We start from the raw sequence: 14652 nt of genomic DNA, 5'->3' as shown, positions 1-14652 counted from the left end.
ATTTTCGTTCATTCCAATAGCTTTTGATATGAATAACTGCTTTTCCTTAACAGTTCAATTACTATCATCTTCTAATCTGTTTCATAGCTAGCTTTGATATTTTCCCTAGAGGAAATGACACCTACATAAAACTTAACTAAACTTATTATACAATATAACTTCAATATTCAAAGCTCCTCTAATGAGAATTTAAAATTTGTTTCTCTTCAAGTTTCATTTTTTTTGGTCTAACCGAATCATTCTCACAATAAGTGAGAAAATAGAGACTACTACCTCTCTATATATATTTTTTAAAACAGGAGGTTAATTCGCTTGTAAGTAGTGGCTAAGTTCAGATCTGGAGACTGATCTGTTGGACTCCAAAGCACAAATTCTTTTCACGGCAAGGCCTGCCTCCAATTGACTCCATACGATCTACTTGTAAAATCATAAACGCAGGACTTTATTCATTAGGAGTTAAATCCAGACTGACACAGTTTGAAAAATACAAAGAACAAAACAAGATAAACCTAAATAAATCAATTTCAGAAATTCTTGGCATTTAAACTCAATAGGTTGGTTTAATTTTGGCTTCACGCAAGCACTTTCTTGATCTTGCTTTTTTGGGAGTGCGTGTATGTTTGTGTGTAATATATTTTTAAAAGTGAATGCAGGAGGAAGATCTCTGGGGAAGGCGTTCTCCCTATTGTAAGAAATACATTATATTTTCTTTTATTATTAAATTTTACTTACATTTCTATGAAAGCAAAAACATATCAAAATGCATAAGAATTTGCTGCCTAGGAAAAAATATTATTTTTATGTGGAGAAACTGAAGATTTATATACCCTTAAAATGACAAAGAAATCGAGCTCTATATATTCGCTTTCATTTTCATAATAATCTCTACAGGATTACTGCAATTAATTTTATGTAACAAGAACAGAGGTGTTCTTTTTATTTGAGTGCAGAAAAAAGTTTAAAAAGAAGTGTGGACGCTTAAATGTAAAGTTAGTGAAAATCTATCAACGAAACCAGAAATGTTAGCAAAGTAAAATCGTCTCTCTAAGTTCTTTTCTTGGAAAGATAAGCTCTGTTTCAAGATGGATAGAAAATGTGACAATACAATGAAAATGTCTCTTGCTGTTAAAAAACAACAACACCACAGCTCTTAACACTGTGTTGACAAAACTTCACCCAAATCATCAGCCATGCTTAGTGTTAGGGGAAAAAGCACTGGAACACTGGACTTAGATGCAGAAATAAGGATTCTGCCCCACTGTAGCTGTGTGATCTGGATATACCACTTAACCTCTCAGAGCCTTGGTTTCTCACCTATGAAACAGGAGATAATGGGTATCTACCACATAGAATGTTGAGAGATTAAAATGAAATTTACATTACATCTGTGAAATATCTGAGTTCAGTGTCTTCCTGACACATTGCTGATTGGTTTGTTAGATCAAAATAATCCAGATAATAGACTTTATTAATAATACCCTATTTTGGGTAGCAACTTTTAAAACAATTCATCAATTATTCGTGCACATTGCATAAATAGCTCCTTCCCAAAACTTATGGATGTTAAAACAAAGCTTGGGAGAAATCTTGACTCTACATGTAGATGAAGTAGGTTTAAGATTAAAGTTTAACTGATAGCGATTAGAAAATGAAGCGGAAATCAAATATAATTTTTATTTCTATTATACTTGGAAAATTTAATGATACAGTCTTAGATTTTAGATAATTGTTAGTATTTTTTCAGTAATTTTTATATTCTCTTCAGTTCTCAATATTACATTTAAAACAGCAAATGAAAAGCATGTCAAAATTCACTTTTTTGCCTCAAAAATCTTAGCCTATATTTCTAGATCTAGAATTATTCTTATGATGACATTTTCCCCATCTCATTTTACACCTTGCCTTTTGCTTACAAATCATACTCTCTTTTCATCAGTATATCTGCCCAAAACGCTCTTCTACTTGACAGTTCTATCCTACACTCGCCTCTGAGCTTCTAACAAGACATACCTCTGGGAATTGCAAAGTGCCATATTTTAAATCTCTCAGTGAGATATGCAGGTTTTCCCGTGTGATCATAAGGGATTCCTCAAATCTGAGTTTTAGAACTAATCTGTGACAACTGATAAGCACAGTATTTTCACATTAGTATATTTATGTTGTGCTAATATACTTAAACAGTATGTGTGTCCATTGAGAATTTTTCTACAAATTTCTTATCAGCTTACTTTTAATTTTTAAGAAAGATATCTTACATATTTGATTGGCATTGGCTATAATTCTGTTATAGCTCTTAAACTAAATAGGCTCATCCAAATTGGATGGGAGATGTAAATGTCACAGATTCTCAGTGGAATACTAGTCAGCAATAAAAAGGAACAAATTAGTAATACACACAACAACATAGATGAATCACAATTATTATAAACTAAGTTTAAAAAGACAGACATAAAGGCTACACATTGCGTGAATCCATTCATATGACATTCTGGAAAAGGAAAAACTATTGGAACAGAAACCAGATCAGATAACCAGAGGGATTTACTACAAAAAGGCTTGAGGAGACTTTTGGGGTGCTGGAAATATCTTAATTATGATGGTAGTTGCATAACTGTATACATATGTCAAACTCTTTAAAGTTGCAAAACTGTATACATTTGTCAAACTTCTCAAACTATAAACATAAAAAGAGTACTCTTTCTAGTAAGTAAATTATACCTTAATATGGCTGACTTGAAAAAATTAACTAGTTAAGGAAAAAGGAAATATTTGCAGTTTTGAGTATTATATTATCTCTTTTCAGAGAAGTTTATTAAAACACACTATGTGTCTATTTTTTCATCCATTTTTATTTCCAGCCCTAAATATGACACTTAAACTAGTTTTAAATAGCTAAGAGCTACCTCATTGGTCTGTTAAGGGGCTTTAGGATGAAATATTATCTAAGCATAAATATTATAAAATATTTTTAATTATAAGAAGAACATTAATGGAACTCCTATCCTAGGAATATATCATTTCTTGATTTTTATTTCATTTTCTAATCACCAGAAATTAAAGTCCTGTGCCAAGAGCTTATTGTACCTAATATTACTCAAAGGTTATCAAGGGCTGTGAAGTAAGTGGGATTAGCCTCATTTTAAAATAAGGGGAACTTGTTAGATTCAGAACAAAGTGGATAGCAAATTTTGCAAGTCCTTCTGATTCCAAAGCCGATATTAGTAACCACCATTGCTTTATTTTTACCAGTTTAATGGTAGTTCTGGTGCTTGAGAATGAGATTGTGTTAAGTGTTTGGAAATAAACTGTAAGAAAAGAATTCTTCCCTTGAGGGAAAGAAGGTTTTCAAAAAGAATTGATCCTGAGTTCTGAAAACAGAATGTCGGGATTCATAAATGAAGGATGTGCACTGCCATCCATCCATATTAACCATAACTCTTTGATAGAGGCTTAGTCTAATTATAGTAAAGAAAAACAGTTATTTCCAACCTCACATGAGCTTCTAGTACAACTGTGATGCCAGACTTTAGTGATATTCTTTTTGAACAAATTCTCTTTAAGATTTTACATTTATGTTTATTGCCAAACAATCATTTTCATAACTGATCAGTAGATCCAGGTACTTTATTACTTTTTTGTACTTCATTAATTCCCTATCATTTTGAATCAAAAGAGCTCAAAGGTTTCTATGTATTACTTTTGTTTAGAAGACATATCAAACCTAAATATTGTTTTCTTGGGCAACATTTACATGTAGCAGGACAACAAAAGTTATAAACCCTTAGGAATTTGCTTTAGCTCTCATATTGGATGTGTAGTACTTTAAGTAGGTAATATGTATTTGAATCACTACCCAGCAGCTGCTCATCCATAGTGGATTTTTTTTAATGTAGCCTGCCAGAAGCGCTTACCTTTTATTCATAATTGTCTGGGTGTGCCTTCCCCACTTGAATTGAACTGTATGTACTGTGTGCTGTAGAGGTGTGCAGTTAAAATACGTTTATTCTCAGAAATATTTTAAAAATATTTTAAAATGTTTTCCTTTGCAGAATCAGACACAAGTTTGGCAGAAGGAAGTGTCAGCTGCTTAGATGAAAGTCTTGGACATAACAGCAACATGGGCAGTGATTCAGGCACCATGGGAAGTGATTCAGGTACTGCCTAACTGTTGTGTAAACCTTAAAAAGTGTGAAATAAGACGCCATATAGTGGAAGCATGGGGGCTGTTCATACCCTCCCTAATGTATTTATGCAATTAAAGCAATTCTTTTCTACAGTGAAATAGTTTTGGAACTTTGCCATTCACTTTCTTTAAAAGTGTAACTTACAAAAGTCTTAGAACCAAACTCTCTAATTTTGATCCAGTACGTATCTTTTTGATCTGGCATATGCCACATTCCATAGAGTCATGTCATCTATTTTATTTATGAGATCTGTTCCAATTAATTTGACTGCATTTAAATAGACTGTATTCAATTTGGTACATTTATTTACTTCCAAACTCTACTTTTTAAATTAAAGTGCATTTTTAATAAAAAATTGATACTATCGATATGAGAAGTATGACTAACTAGAAATTACATATATAAGTAAAAGAAGTCAAATTTATATAAATATCTTTTGATATTAGGCAAAATATTTCGGTCACCAAATGAAAATTTTACCAGGTTTTTCCCAAATTACTCTCCATATTAGTTGTATATTCTACCAGCAATAAATGAGTGCGCCTCTTCCTAATTCCCCACACCTTCATTAGTACTTTCTGTTATCAGTTTTCCTGATTTGTTAGTCTGATAGATTTCAAATTGTTTCTTTCTTTTCTTTGAGTGTGTATTTTCATGATGACTACTAAGCTAAAATGTTAACATTATTAAATGTAGCGATGGGTTAGTGGGTGTCTATTATATACCTTTCTATATTTGTCTAAGTGTTTGAAGTATTTCACAATTAAAACGAACAAATCACAAACAAAAAGAAAACGCTTTGCAAGGGGCCAGCTAAGAAGCATTGGAAAAATGATAAATTAAGAAACAGATTACTTTATTCTTCATTTGTGATTGAGTTGTTTCCCCTAAGAATATATTATATAATTCAGATTATCCTGCATTGTCAGAAGAATTATAAAAATTGATATCCACAAGAGGCCTAAGGCGGCAAAATAGTTTATAGAAAGATGGTCATCAATCCTAAATGTTTTCCAAATTAGATTGTAGCACCTCTTTTTTCATATATCCTTTTATCACAATGACACTCCCGAATCCCTTAGAACGAATTAGTTTGAGGAAACCCAATTCATCAAATGTCATTCACAACTTTAATCTTCATTTAAAAGGGTGAATTCATTTTCTGTTCAATTCAGTCAGTGTTTATTGAGTTCTTGCCATGTGCTTATTTCTTTGGATTATATTTGTTTTTTCTATCCTTGTCATAAAATTGTTCAATTTAATAATTAACATTTCTATTACATGCTATGCTAGAACTCAAAATAGATACTCTAGCTAATATTTAACATCTTTATAGGTTGTTTAAAGTTTTTGGAGATCATGCTAATTTTCATTCGTCTAAGTAAGGGCTTTTCAACAATGTCCATTCATTCAATAAATATTTAATGTGTACCTTCTATGTGCAGGGCATCTTGCCTATTTAGAGCTGTTAACAAATGTATTTGCTGATTTTTAGTCCTCAATGTGGCATGAAACACATGATAAATCTGAACGCAATCTACTTTTGAAAAGCAAATACATTTCCAAGGCAAATACATTTTTGAAGACAAACACATTTGAAAGAACACCACTTGAAGTTCTAGATGGATCAGTACTTAGGAGCAAAGAATTACTTTGCCTAGTGGGTAGTCAATCTCTGAAATGGTAAAATTATGAAATTCCTTGCCCACAAGTGCCTGGTATAAGCTAAAGTAGGAATCAATTCAAAAGGAGGTTTGGATAAATTGGTGAACTGTTAAACACATATTGAGGCACTGAAAAATATTACAGAATCTGCAACTGTGCTTTAATCTTTGAAGCTGACATCAAAAGGGACTTTATTCTATATGTCCTTCCTCCTCCTCCAGAGGTCATATATGGGCCATAAGGTGTGACCTAAAGCAATCACGTTCTATTCCTTTGTGGAAGTGTTATGCCATAGTAAACATAATTACCGGTACTTTTAAAGTACAAATTTTCTAATTATATTATGAAAGGTTTTTTTTTCTGTTTCCCATTTTCAGAAAGATATACTGCCTCTCAAAAAGTGGCAATATTTTTGGCAATACACATTGGCCTGATATGTAGAAAGTGTTTCCTTACTATTTCAAGATAATGCCTATTAATATTTGTCCAGCTGGAATGGTGTATTTTTCTGTGGTTACATACTATAGGTAAAGGAATACTTTGTAGATTTCAAACACATGCAGTGACAGACCTTTTCTCTCCAAGAATAACTCAGCTGTCAAAATCAATGTGAGAATGAAATTTGCCACATGGTGTAGTTCCAATAGAATATTATTATTTAAGCCTTATTTGATTTTCTTTTTTGACCATTTATATGGTATAATATAATTTTAAGTCTTTAATCAATACTTGTTGTAGAGGGAGGGCACAGTGTTATTCAAGCTTGTGCATATTTTAAATGCTATTTTCATTTAATTGATTATGCTTTTCAGAGAAAGCCAAAAACAAACAAACAACAAACAAACAAAAACCCAAACATTTATTTTATAAAGGAAATTGGCTCCTGGCTCATTGATACCAGCCCAGTTCTCTCCTTCTGGTGACAGAGAAGAGAAAACTCTCTTTGCATTGCTTCTGTGGATAAATTCTTCCATCCCTATGTCAGAGGATGTGATAAGGCAAGAATCAGGCTGAATATTTAGCACTCGCCCAGCTTTTATTCTTTGGATGCTAGTCTCACATTGAATCCAACTCTAATTTTTTCTGTATCCACACTGTGCTTCTTTTTAAACTTAGGGCCACCTATCAAATCTCCTAGTCTTAAATCAAAAATATGGAAGATTATTGAGCTATCTGTCTAACCAGGTATTTTTATATATGTAACAGCGGTATAGTGCCCCACACTCTGAAGTCCTTCAAGACAACAACTATATTATTGGGAGTCCCTGGCACATAATAGGTGTCCAGTCAATGTTGACTGAAGAATAAATTTGTGGTACATGCCTACTTAAGTAGCAGTAAAACCCCATGACTTCGGTTCTGAAGTTAAATTGTAAACACAATAGTCCTTTTAACATTCTAACTCTTCTTAAATGTATCAGCATAATAAATGTTTAGAATGCATGAGTAATATTAATATTTTACTCATTTGATTTGGTTCTATATTCTCGGGAAAGAGACTTAGGAAATCACTATATGTTTCTCTTGTTAATATTTCTTATCCAAGGATATAGTCGTAAGCATGAAAAATGGGGGAAATCATTATTAAAATGTACTCTTTTAATAGTTTACTCTGCAACTATTATGAAGGAAGCATCATTTTATTAGTATTCTTAAAATCTATGCAAAAATGTACCTTAGATGAAATTAAACAAAGAGGATTTATTGATATATTTAACAAACTTCCTAGATCAAATAAAAATTTAGCGGTAGTAAATTTCTGAGTCTTTGTTTAGACACTTTATAGTGCATCTTCCTTTGCAAATATACTGGCTCTTTTGGAAAAGTTAGGTGATAAATGATCTTAATAGAGGTGAAATATCAGGGTTTTGATAATCTATAAAAGCTACAGAGGGGTAACATTGTTCTTAAATAAATCAGAGCCTTACATAAATATAATACAAGATGACTTATTGTAAATAATGTAGAGTTCAAAACAAGCATGCAAACTTATAAAAGTATATTTTAAATGCTGGTGATTTTAAATGAGTTTTTCATAAAAATCATATTGAATGAATCAGCAGATGATCTAATGATAGCTTAAATGTATTGCATCTGCTTTTACTCATCCATACAGAAGGCAAATTTCCTGCCAGATTAGTAGATGATCCTAAGTGGAATTTGGTGTGAATTTTCCTACCTGTTCAGATAGTACTATCACAACAAGTTAAAACCCACTCAAATAGAATTATCCAGGGGCTGAAATGGAGCCATCAGCAAGTTTTTTTGAAGTTAATGGGACTATGTTAGTTTAGTTTCATTGCAATCATTGATAAGAAAAAGAAGTTATTTCATGTGTGATGAAATACTGGTAAATACTGTTATTCATTTTTTCTTGTGATTATATAAGGCATAAGATGGGCTTTTAAATTGGTGTAATATTTATTTTACTTCATTTCACATTATAAGCTATGCATTTTTAGATCTTTTTCCCTTGGTAATATAGGTTAAATATGGTCACTTCTAAATAAAATATATTCTAGCTAAAACAAGATACATTATAATAATTTTATTTTAATATTCATAAAGTTTATGTTAGAACTTACTTTATCAGTATTTTAAATTTAAAATCCATGTTAATTTAAAATATTTTCAATATATTATACTTTGGATTTTAGAAAAAGTAGGAATATCTGGAGCCATAAACATAAGGAAGTAATAAAGATCACAATTCACAACTAAATGGCAAAATTAGTCATAATTTAGTTTAAACCAACAAAATTATATTTTACCTTTTAAGGGAAACCTACCAATTAAAGGCTAGCATAGGAAGAGTTTTTTCCCCTACTCTCTAAATATCACTTCTGTACAACGTAGTTGCCTCAGATGGAAAAAGGAACTTGAGATAGATAGGGTGTCTGTGTGTGTGTGTGTGTGTGTGTGTGTGTGTGTGTGTGTATGTGTGCTTTTTGGTATTTGATTGTCAGATAAAGTTTCTGACAAATGAAAGAAAGTAGTATCAGCCGTAATACCTTCTTTGCAATAAAAAATAAGGGGAAATAAGGAACTGGGAGGACTAATGATTCCTACTTTCTCAGCTCCTCTTGATTTTGTAGGTGGAAGGGCTAGGTGAAACAAGCAGGGCATAATGGCTCCACAAAGAAATGGGAAGCCTGATGCCTTAACAACCATACCTGCCAATCCCGCACCACAGCCCTTTCTACAGATTTGCCTTGGCTTCACCCACTCTGCAAAAACACTCCCCCATGTTGCTCCTTCCCAGTCCTCTAATCAGTTGACTCCCTTTGCACCCCCACACCCCCCGACTCCTTCTGTGAGAGGGATCCTGGGTTGTATTCTGCAAATGTAGAGAGCAGACATTCATTGGTATAGAAAAGAGAAAATGAATTGGTTTGGACCACACGTGAAAAGGAGTTTAAAGCAGAAGAAGCCTACGTTCAGTTTCAGGCTTCCTAAGCTCTGTTATTTTGTTGTCCCTTCTCTTATTTTTCTTTTCGATCTTCTTCAGATGAAGAGAATGTGGCAGCAAGAGCATCCCCAGAGCCAGAACTCCAGCTCAGGCCTTACCAAATGGAAGTTGCCCAACCAGCCTTGGAAGGGAAGAATATCATCATCTGCCTTCCTACAGGGAGTGGAAAAACCAGAGTGGCCGTTTACATTGCCAAGGATCACTTAGACAAGAAGAAAAAAGCATCTGAGCCTGGAAAAGTTATAGTTCTTGTCAATAAGGTATTCAAAGAACATATAACATTAGTTGTTCATTTTCATTGTATTATTCTGAAACTTTTCTATGATGGCATTTTTGGCATTGACTCACACATGTTCAGTTTACTTAAAAGTAATGTCAAAATAAGCTCTTTATTTTATTTTTAATCCTTTTTTAGGCATATGTAATATCTAAGTGATGAACCTAAACATAGAAATTTTCCAATAAAACTAGGACATTATACCAAATAACTATAACTTATGTAGCCCCAAAACCTGGGAGTTAGTTTTGATTCATCTGCTTCCTTTATTTCCCTTATCTGGTCACAGGTTATATTAACCCAGATATACTTTAAGGTTAACTGGCTAATTTATCATTGCAAATGAACATGAATGACCCCAAAATATCACTGGAATCAAGGATCAAATATTGTTTTTTACTTTCTCTTTAGCTGTTGACCCTTAATCAAAGATGGCAAGTCCTCTTTATCCAGAATACATATAATGCGGTTTGGAGATAAAATTAAGTGAATGTTTGATGTCTAAATCAAGTTAAATAGATTTTAAAATGCTCAAGAAGTATATATATATATATATACACACACACACACGTATATACATATATATACACACACATATTACATTAAATGTAACTGAAGTTTTCCTTCAATAATTTATATCTTAGGGTATTTGAAGGCCATCTTCCTAAGTAAATATGTCTGCTTCCCTGTAAAACAAAATCTAGTTATTTGAGCTTTATTCAGATAAATGAGTTTATTAATTTATAAATATATGAACTGGGGATATGAATATTTACTATTTTATGGAACAAAAATGAGTATACTTTTCCGCCATCAGAAAGTCTTTTTTTCATTCTTATCTATTCCTTTATAAAAAAAAGCAGTAGACTGTAAAATATTCTATTTTTTATTTCTATTATGCCAAAAGTTTTAGTTACATCCTGTTTTTCAGTACTTAGAATCCATGATTTGAATGATTTCTATCATGTAGTTCCAAATGCATTTTGTGTGCATCTGCTAAGTCCAAAGAGCTCTCCTTTATACTTGTATACTCACTATTAAAACACTTTTATTTCTTTTGCTAGTAATGGTGACACATTCAAATTTGTTTGCCAATAGCCTTGCATATATTCCCTTTGTACAGGATTTTTTTTTTAATGAAATAGGTTTGAATCCTATTTCTACCTACCGGTAGTTTGAATTAGACAAATTAGTGACTTCTCTAACTTTAATTTCTTAATCTGTAAAATGAACGAAATAATAACTACCCTGCTCTGAAATTTCAGTTGGATTATATATGGCCTAGTAATGACTCTTTCTTTCACTCTGAAATACTAGCTTTCTCCTGCTCCTTTCTCTTCACCTTCATAACTCATGAAACTGAGTAACATAATCAGAGAGGCTCTTAAATGCCAAGTCCAGAGAAAAGAACCACGTTAACTGGATTCAAAGCTACTTAAACTGATAATTTTGAAACCATTTGAGCATCTGCCATTTTCTCAAACTCAGCCTCACCATCTACCCTCCCAAAGGCTCTTCTTCCCCATTTACCTGTCTCTTTGTTAGTAATACCACCTCCTCCAAAGCATGCAGCCCCCACACCTAGGAGTTAGTTTTAATTCAACTACTTCCTTTATTTCCCTTATTTGGTCACGGGGTCATAGGCTACTAGAGTTGAAAAGGGGCTTCGAGATTCAGTTTTCTTCCTTTGCAGAATGGTTCTCTCACTTCTACAGGGTAACTTCCTAATATCACGGAGGTCCGCCTTCTAACAAGACAGCCATTCTTTGAACAACTGACACTGTTAGAAAGCCCTATTTGTATTCATCCAAATCTGTTTCTCTGGAATCCCACAATCACCGGTTAGAGTTCCTTCCTCTGCAACCACACGAAGTCTTAATTTTCCAGCCTAATGACAGCCCTTCACATCGAGAAGGCAGTATCATGTGGCTCCTAAGTTACATTTTTTTTGTTGTTGTTGTCCCTTGGAATAAATGTCCACAGTTCCTTTAACTATTTTCCATATAACATGGTTTCTAAACCTGTCATCATTCCTAGTGCTCATACTCCTTCAGACATTTTTCTAGGACACTCTTAAATGCGGTGTCCAGAGTTGCACAAAATACTACAGATAAGATCTTACCAGTACAGAGCGTAGGACAGATGAGATGTGACACTCAGCTTATGACCGTGTTTGCCTCTGGCATCCACAGACTTATCTGGACCTTGTCATAAATTCAAAATCTGCAGTTCTTTTTTATTTGAAAATCTCTTAAAGTAGAACATTCTTAATTTATTTTTGTGCAGTCAGTTTTTGAGCCTAAATTCAAATACTTAGGTTTATTTCTTTAACTATTGATCTTTTCAAGTCTCATATTTTTGTATGTGTCTAATGCATCTTTCCTTCTATAATATTCCCTTCTCCTCTCAATGCTATATTCTAGCCAGGAATCTTTCATTGCATTGGATCTAGGTGATTCTTAGGAATGCACATTTATGGCTATGTGTAAATGTTAATTGATCCTCATTAATTATTCACATTCACTGCATTGTTGTGTGGACACCTGGGGACTTGACTCTAATTCCTTATCGCTTTTCTATTGTTTTTCTCCTTAGAATTACTAGAAATCCCTCCACTAATTCTTCCATCTATGTCATAATTGTTTACTATACCATCTTTTTGAATTTTAAATTAATTTCAGTTTTAATTCTTTTTGATTGAGTCAGAACACCTCTGGCCCAATAAGTCTACGTAACCTGAATCCTGTGTTTGCCCCAACAACAAGATATTGTTACCCTTGATCTAGAAAAGAGAAATCCTTTTCTTTAAAACCATTTACTTTCATCTCCCTTCCTCCGTCCTTTCCAAAGTTATAGCCTTCAAATGCAGGGAGAAATGAAAACACCACCTGTGTTCCCAGACTTTCCATTTCCTATCTAGGGCTTCAACATCATGAGAGATAAATCCCAGGTTCCTTCAGATGCTGCAATGCAGCCCCATATGATTCAGCAGAAGTGGGTAGCAGTTGGGTTTGATTAGTCTTGGCAGGCACTCTGTCACATCTCAGGAAAAGGCTCCAAGAGGACCACACACCTCCCAATTAGCCATGTCAGACTTGCATCTGGCTTTCTCTGTGTCCTTCAGTAGGAAGTCAACACCACCCAGAGCAAGTATCAGGATTTCCAGCACCTGCTATCTCCTGTGACAACTTATTTTTGTTCTGTACATCAGAAGGTGCTGCTTCTTTTGAAGATTTTTGACTTACCTTTTCTGGGCAGAATTTTGTGGTGCGATGTCACTCCATAATACAGAGATTCTTAATTAAATCATTCAGCATGAGTGTATTTAAAGACAAATCAAATGCAGATCTTGTCCTCAAGGAATATAGTCTAGAAGAGAGATGAGAGATATATGTTGATAATATGATAATTAATATTTTATTGTACTTTATAAAGCACTCTCAAATATATTATCTTATTAAATCTACACAGCGACCCCATAAGGTAGTCTTTATTATTCTCATTTTTTCCTATCAGAAAACTGAAGTTCCAAGACTTTAATTGGCAATTCAGGGATCATCCAGCCAAGAAACAGCAGAAATGAGATATGAACTTTTATCTTCTGAGTCGACTGGTCTTCCTTTGCCACTGCACCCTCCTTCTAGAATAAAAGGATGGGTGAAATATCAGGGAAATTTTAGTACTGACAATATGGCACCCTCTATTTCATTTAATTTTCACAACCCTATAATAGGTTAACATTATCCTCATTTTATTAATCTGGAAAATGAGAGCATTGAGATGATTCAGACCTTGTCCAAGGTATACAAGAAGTAAGTGGCTAGAGTAGCTGTTTTCAGGGCTTTCTTCCTTCTGCATCATGCTACCTCTTTCCACTAAACTTAATTTCCATTCTTTTCCTCAGAAGTCTTCTGTCTTGTGTAAGTGGAATGGAAAGAATACTTCCAGAAAATGATTCAGGAATGGCTTTGTGGAAGAGAGAGAGAAGAGCAGAACCATGGCTCTCAAATTTTAAAGGCTTAAAAGTCATTAAAGTGAAGGTTTCAAGCCTCTGTCCCCATAGATGGTCCCTAGATTCAGTAATTCTTTAGTGGGACTTAGGAGTCAGCATTTTCCAAACTTCTCAAGTGTTTTTGTAACAGGTAGGTCAGAGAGACTTTACTTTGGAAAAAAAAAAAAAAAGAAAGAAAGAAATGAACGAAGTGAAAGTTTTTCTTCTTACTCTTTCTGCCCTTTCCACCTTGTGGTTAGGTAATGTTCTTTTCCACTCACCAACTTAATTACTGATTTTAAGTCCACTTTGCTTCATTAGAATTTATGGATTTCATTTTAACTCTTCCCCACCCCTTCTTGTAGCCCCCCAGACATCTACTTTTGGAAGCCTCCATCATTTCCACTAAATAACAATGTAAACCAGTGTTCTTTATAAGGTGTTCCCCTGAGCCAGGGGGATCAACCATTCCTTATTTAACACCGAAGTGGGGCTTACCTCAAGTAAAAAGATGAATAACACAAACCCTACAGACTAGGAGAAAGGTAACCACTGATTGCATTTCCAGTAGAAATATGGAGAGTGAAGAATATAATGGGCATTCTTCAAAGCTTGCCCTTGAAACTCTTCCTGCCAACTCTCCGTTTGCCATATTGTACGCTGCTGGGCTTCCATTGCATAAATCTTTCTAGGATATTACCTTCAAGATGGCCTTGTATTTTTTCCCCTAATCCAGAAGGTATTTTGAGTGACTAGTAATGTGTAGCATTGAGGTATCAACCCAGCTACCTTTAGCAGATGCTACAATATACGGAATCAGCTGAAAAGGACCAGAAGTTTCCACTTCTTTTGCCAAGTCTACTTGTGGGTTTGTTCTTGCTCAGCCACCACAGCTATTTCAGCAGCTCATTTCTTCACTTCACATCTGTTCTCCTAGTCAATGCCCTAATTCCTCACTTGTGGTTCCCTGATTCTTCCAGTCCTGTGGGCCTGTTGCTTCTGGTCTAATCCAAAACAAACAACAGGAATAAATCACTTCAACAGTACAACTTGTAGGGATCCTGTA

General features: G+C 33.9%; 1 protein-coding gene across 1 annotated transcript in view; it reads left to right on the top strand.

The window, feature by feature from the left end:
• Window positions 1-14652, top strand: part of LOC105483341 (interferon induced with helicase C domain 1) — a 52003-nt gene that overhangs the window by 21245 nt on the left and 16106 nt on the right. Inside the window, exons 4-5 of the mRNA XM_011744168.3 lie at window positions 4050-4154; window positions 9358-9578. Coding sequence (XP_011742470.2) covers window positions 4050-4154; window positions 9358-9578 — 326 coding nt within the window. The remainder of the gene's footprint in view (window positions 1-4049; window positions 4155-9357; window positions 9579-14652) is intronic.

This window comes from Macaca nemestrina, chromosome 11 (assembly GCF_043159975.1).
Source record: "Macaca nemestrina isolate mMacNem1 chromosome 11, mMacNem.hap1, whole genome shotgun sequence".
NCBI classification, from domain to species: domain Eukaryota; kingdom Metazoa; phylum Chordata; class Mammalia; order Primates; family Cercopithecidae; genus Macaca; species Macaca nemestrina.
The sequence above is the reverse complement of the archived record's forward strand: the minus strand, read 5'-3'. Positions and strand labels throughout refer to the sequence as shown.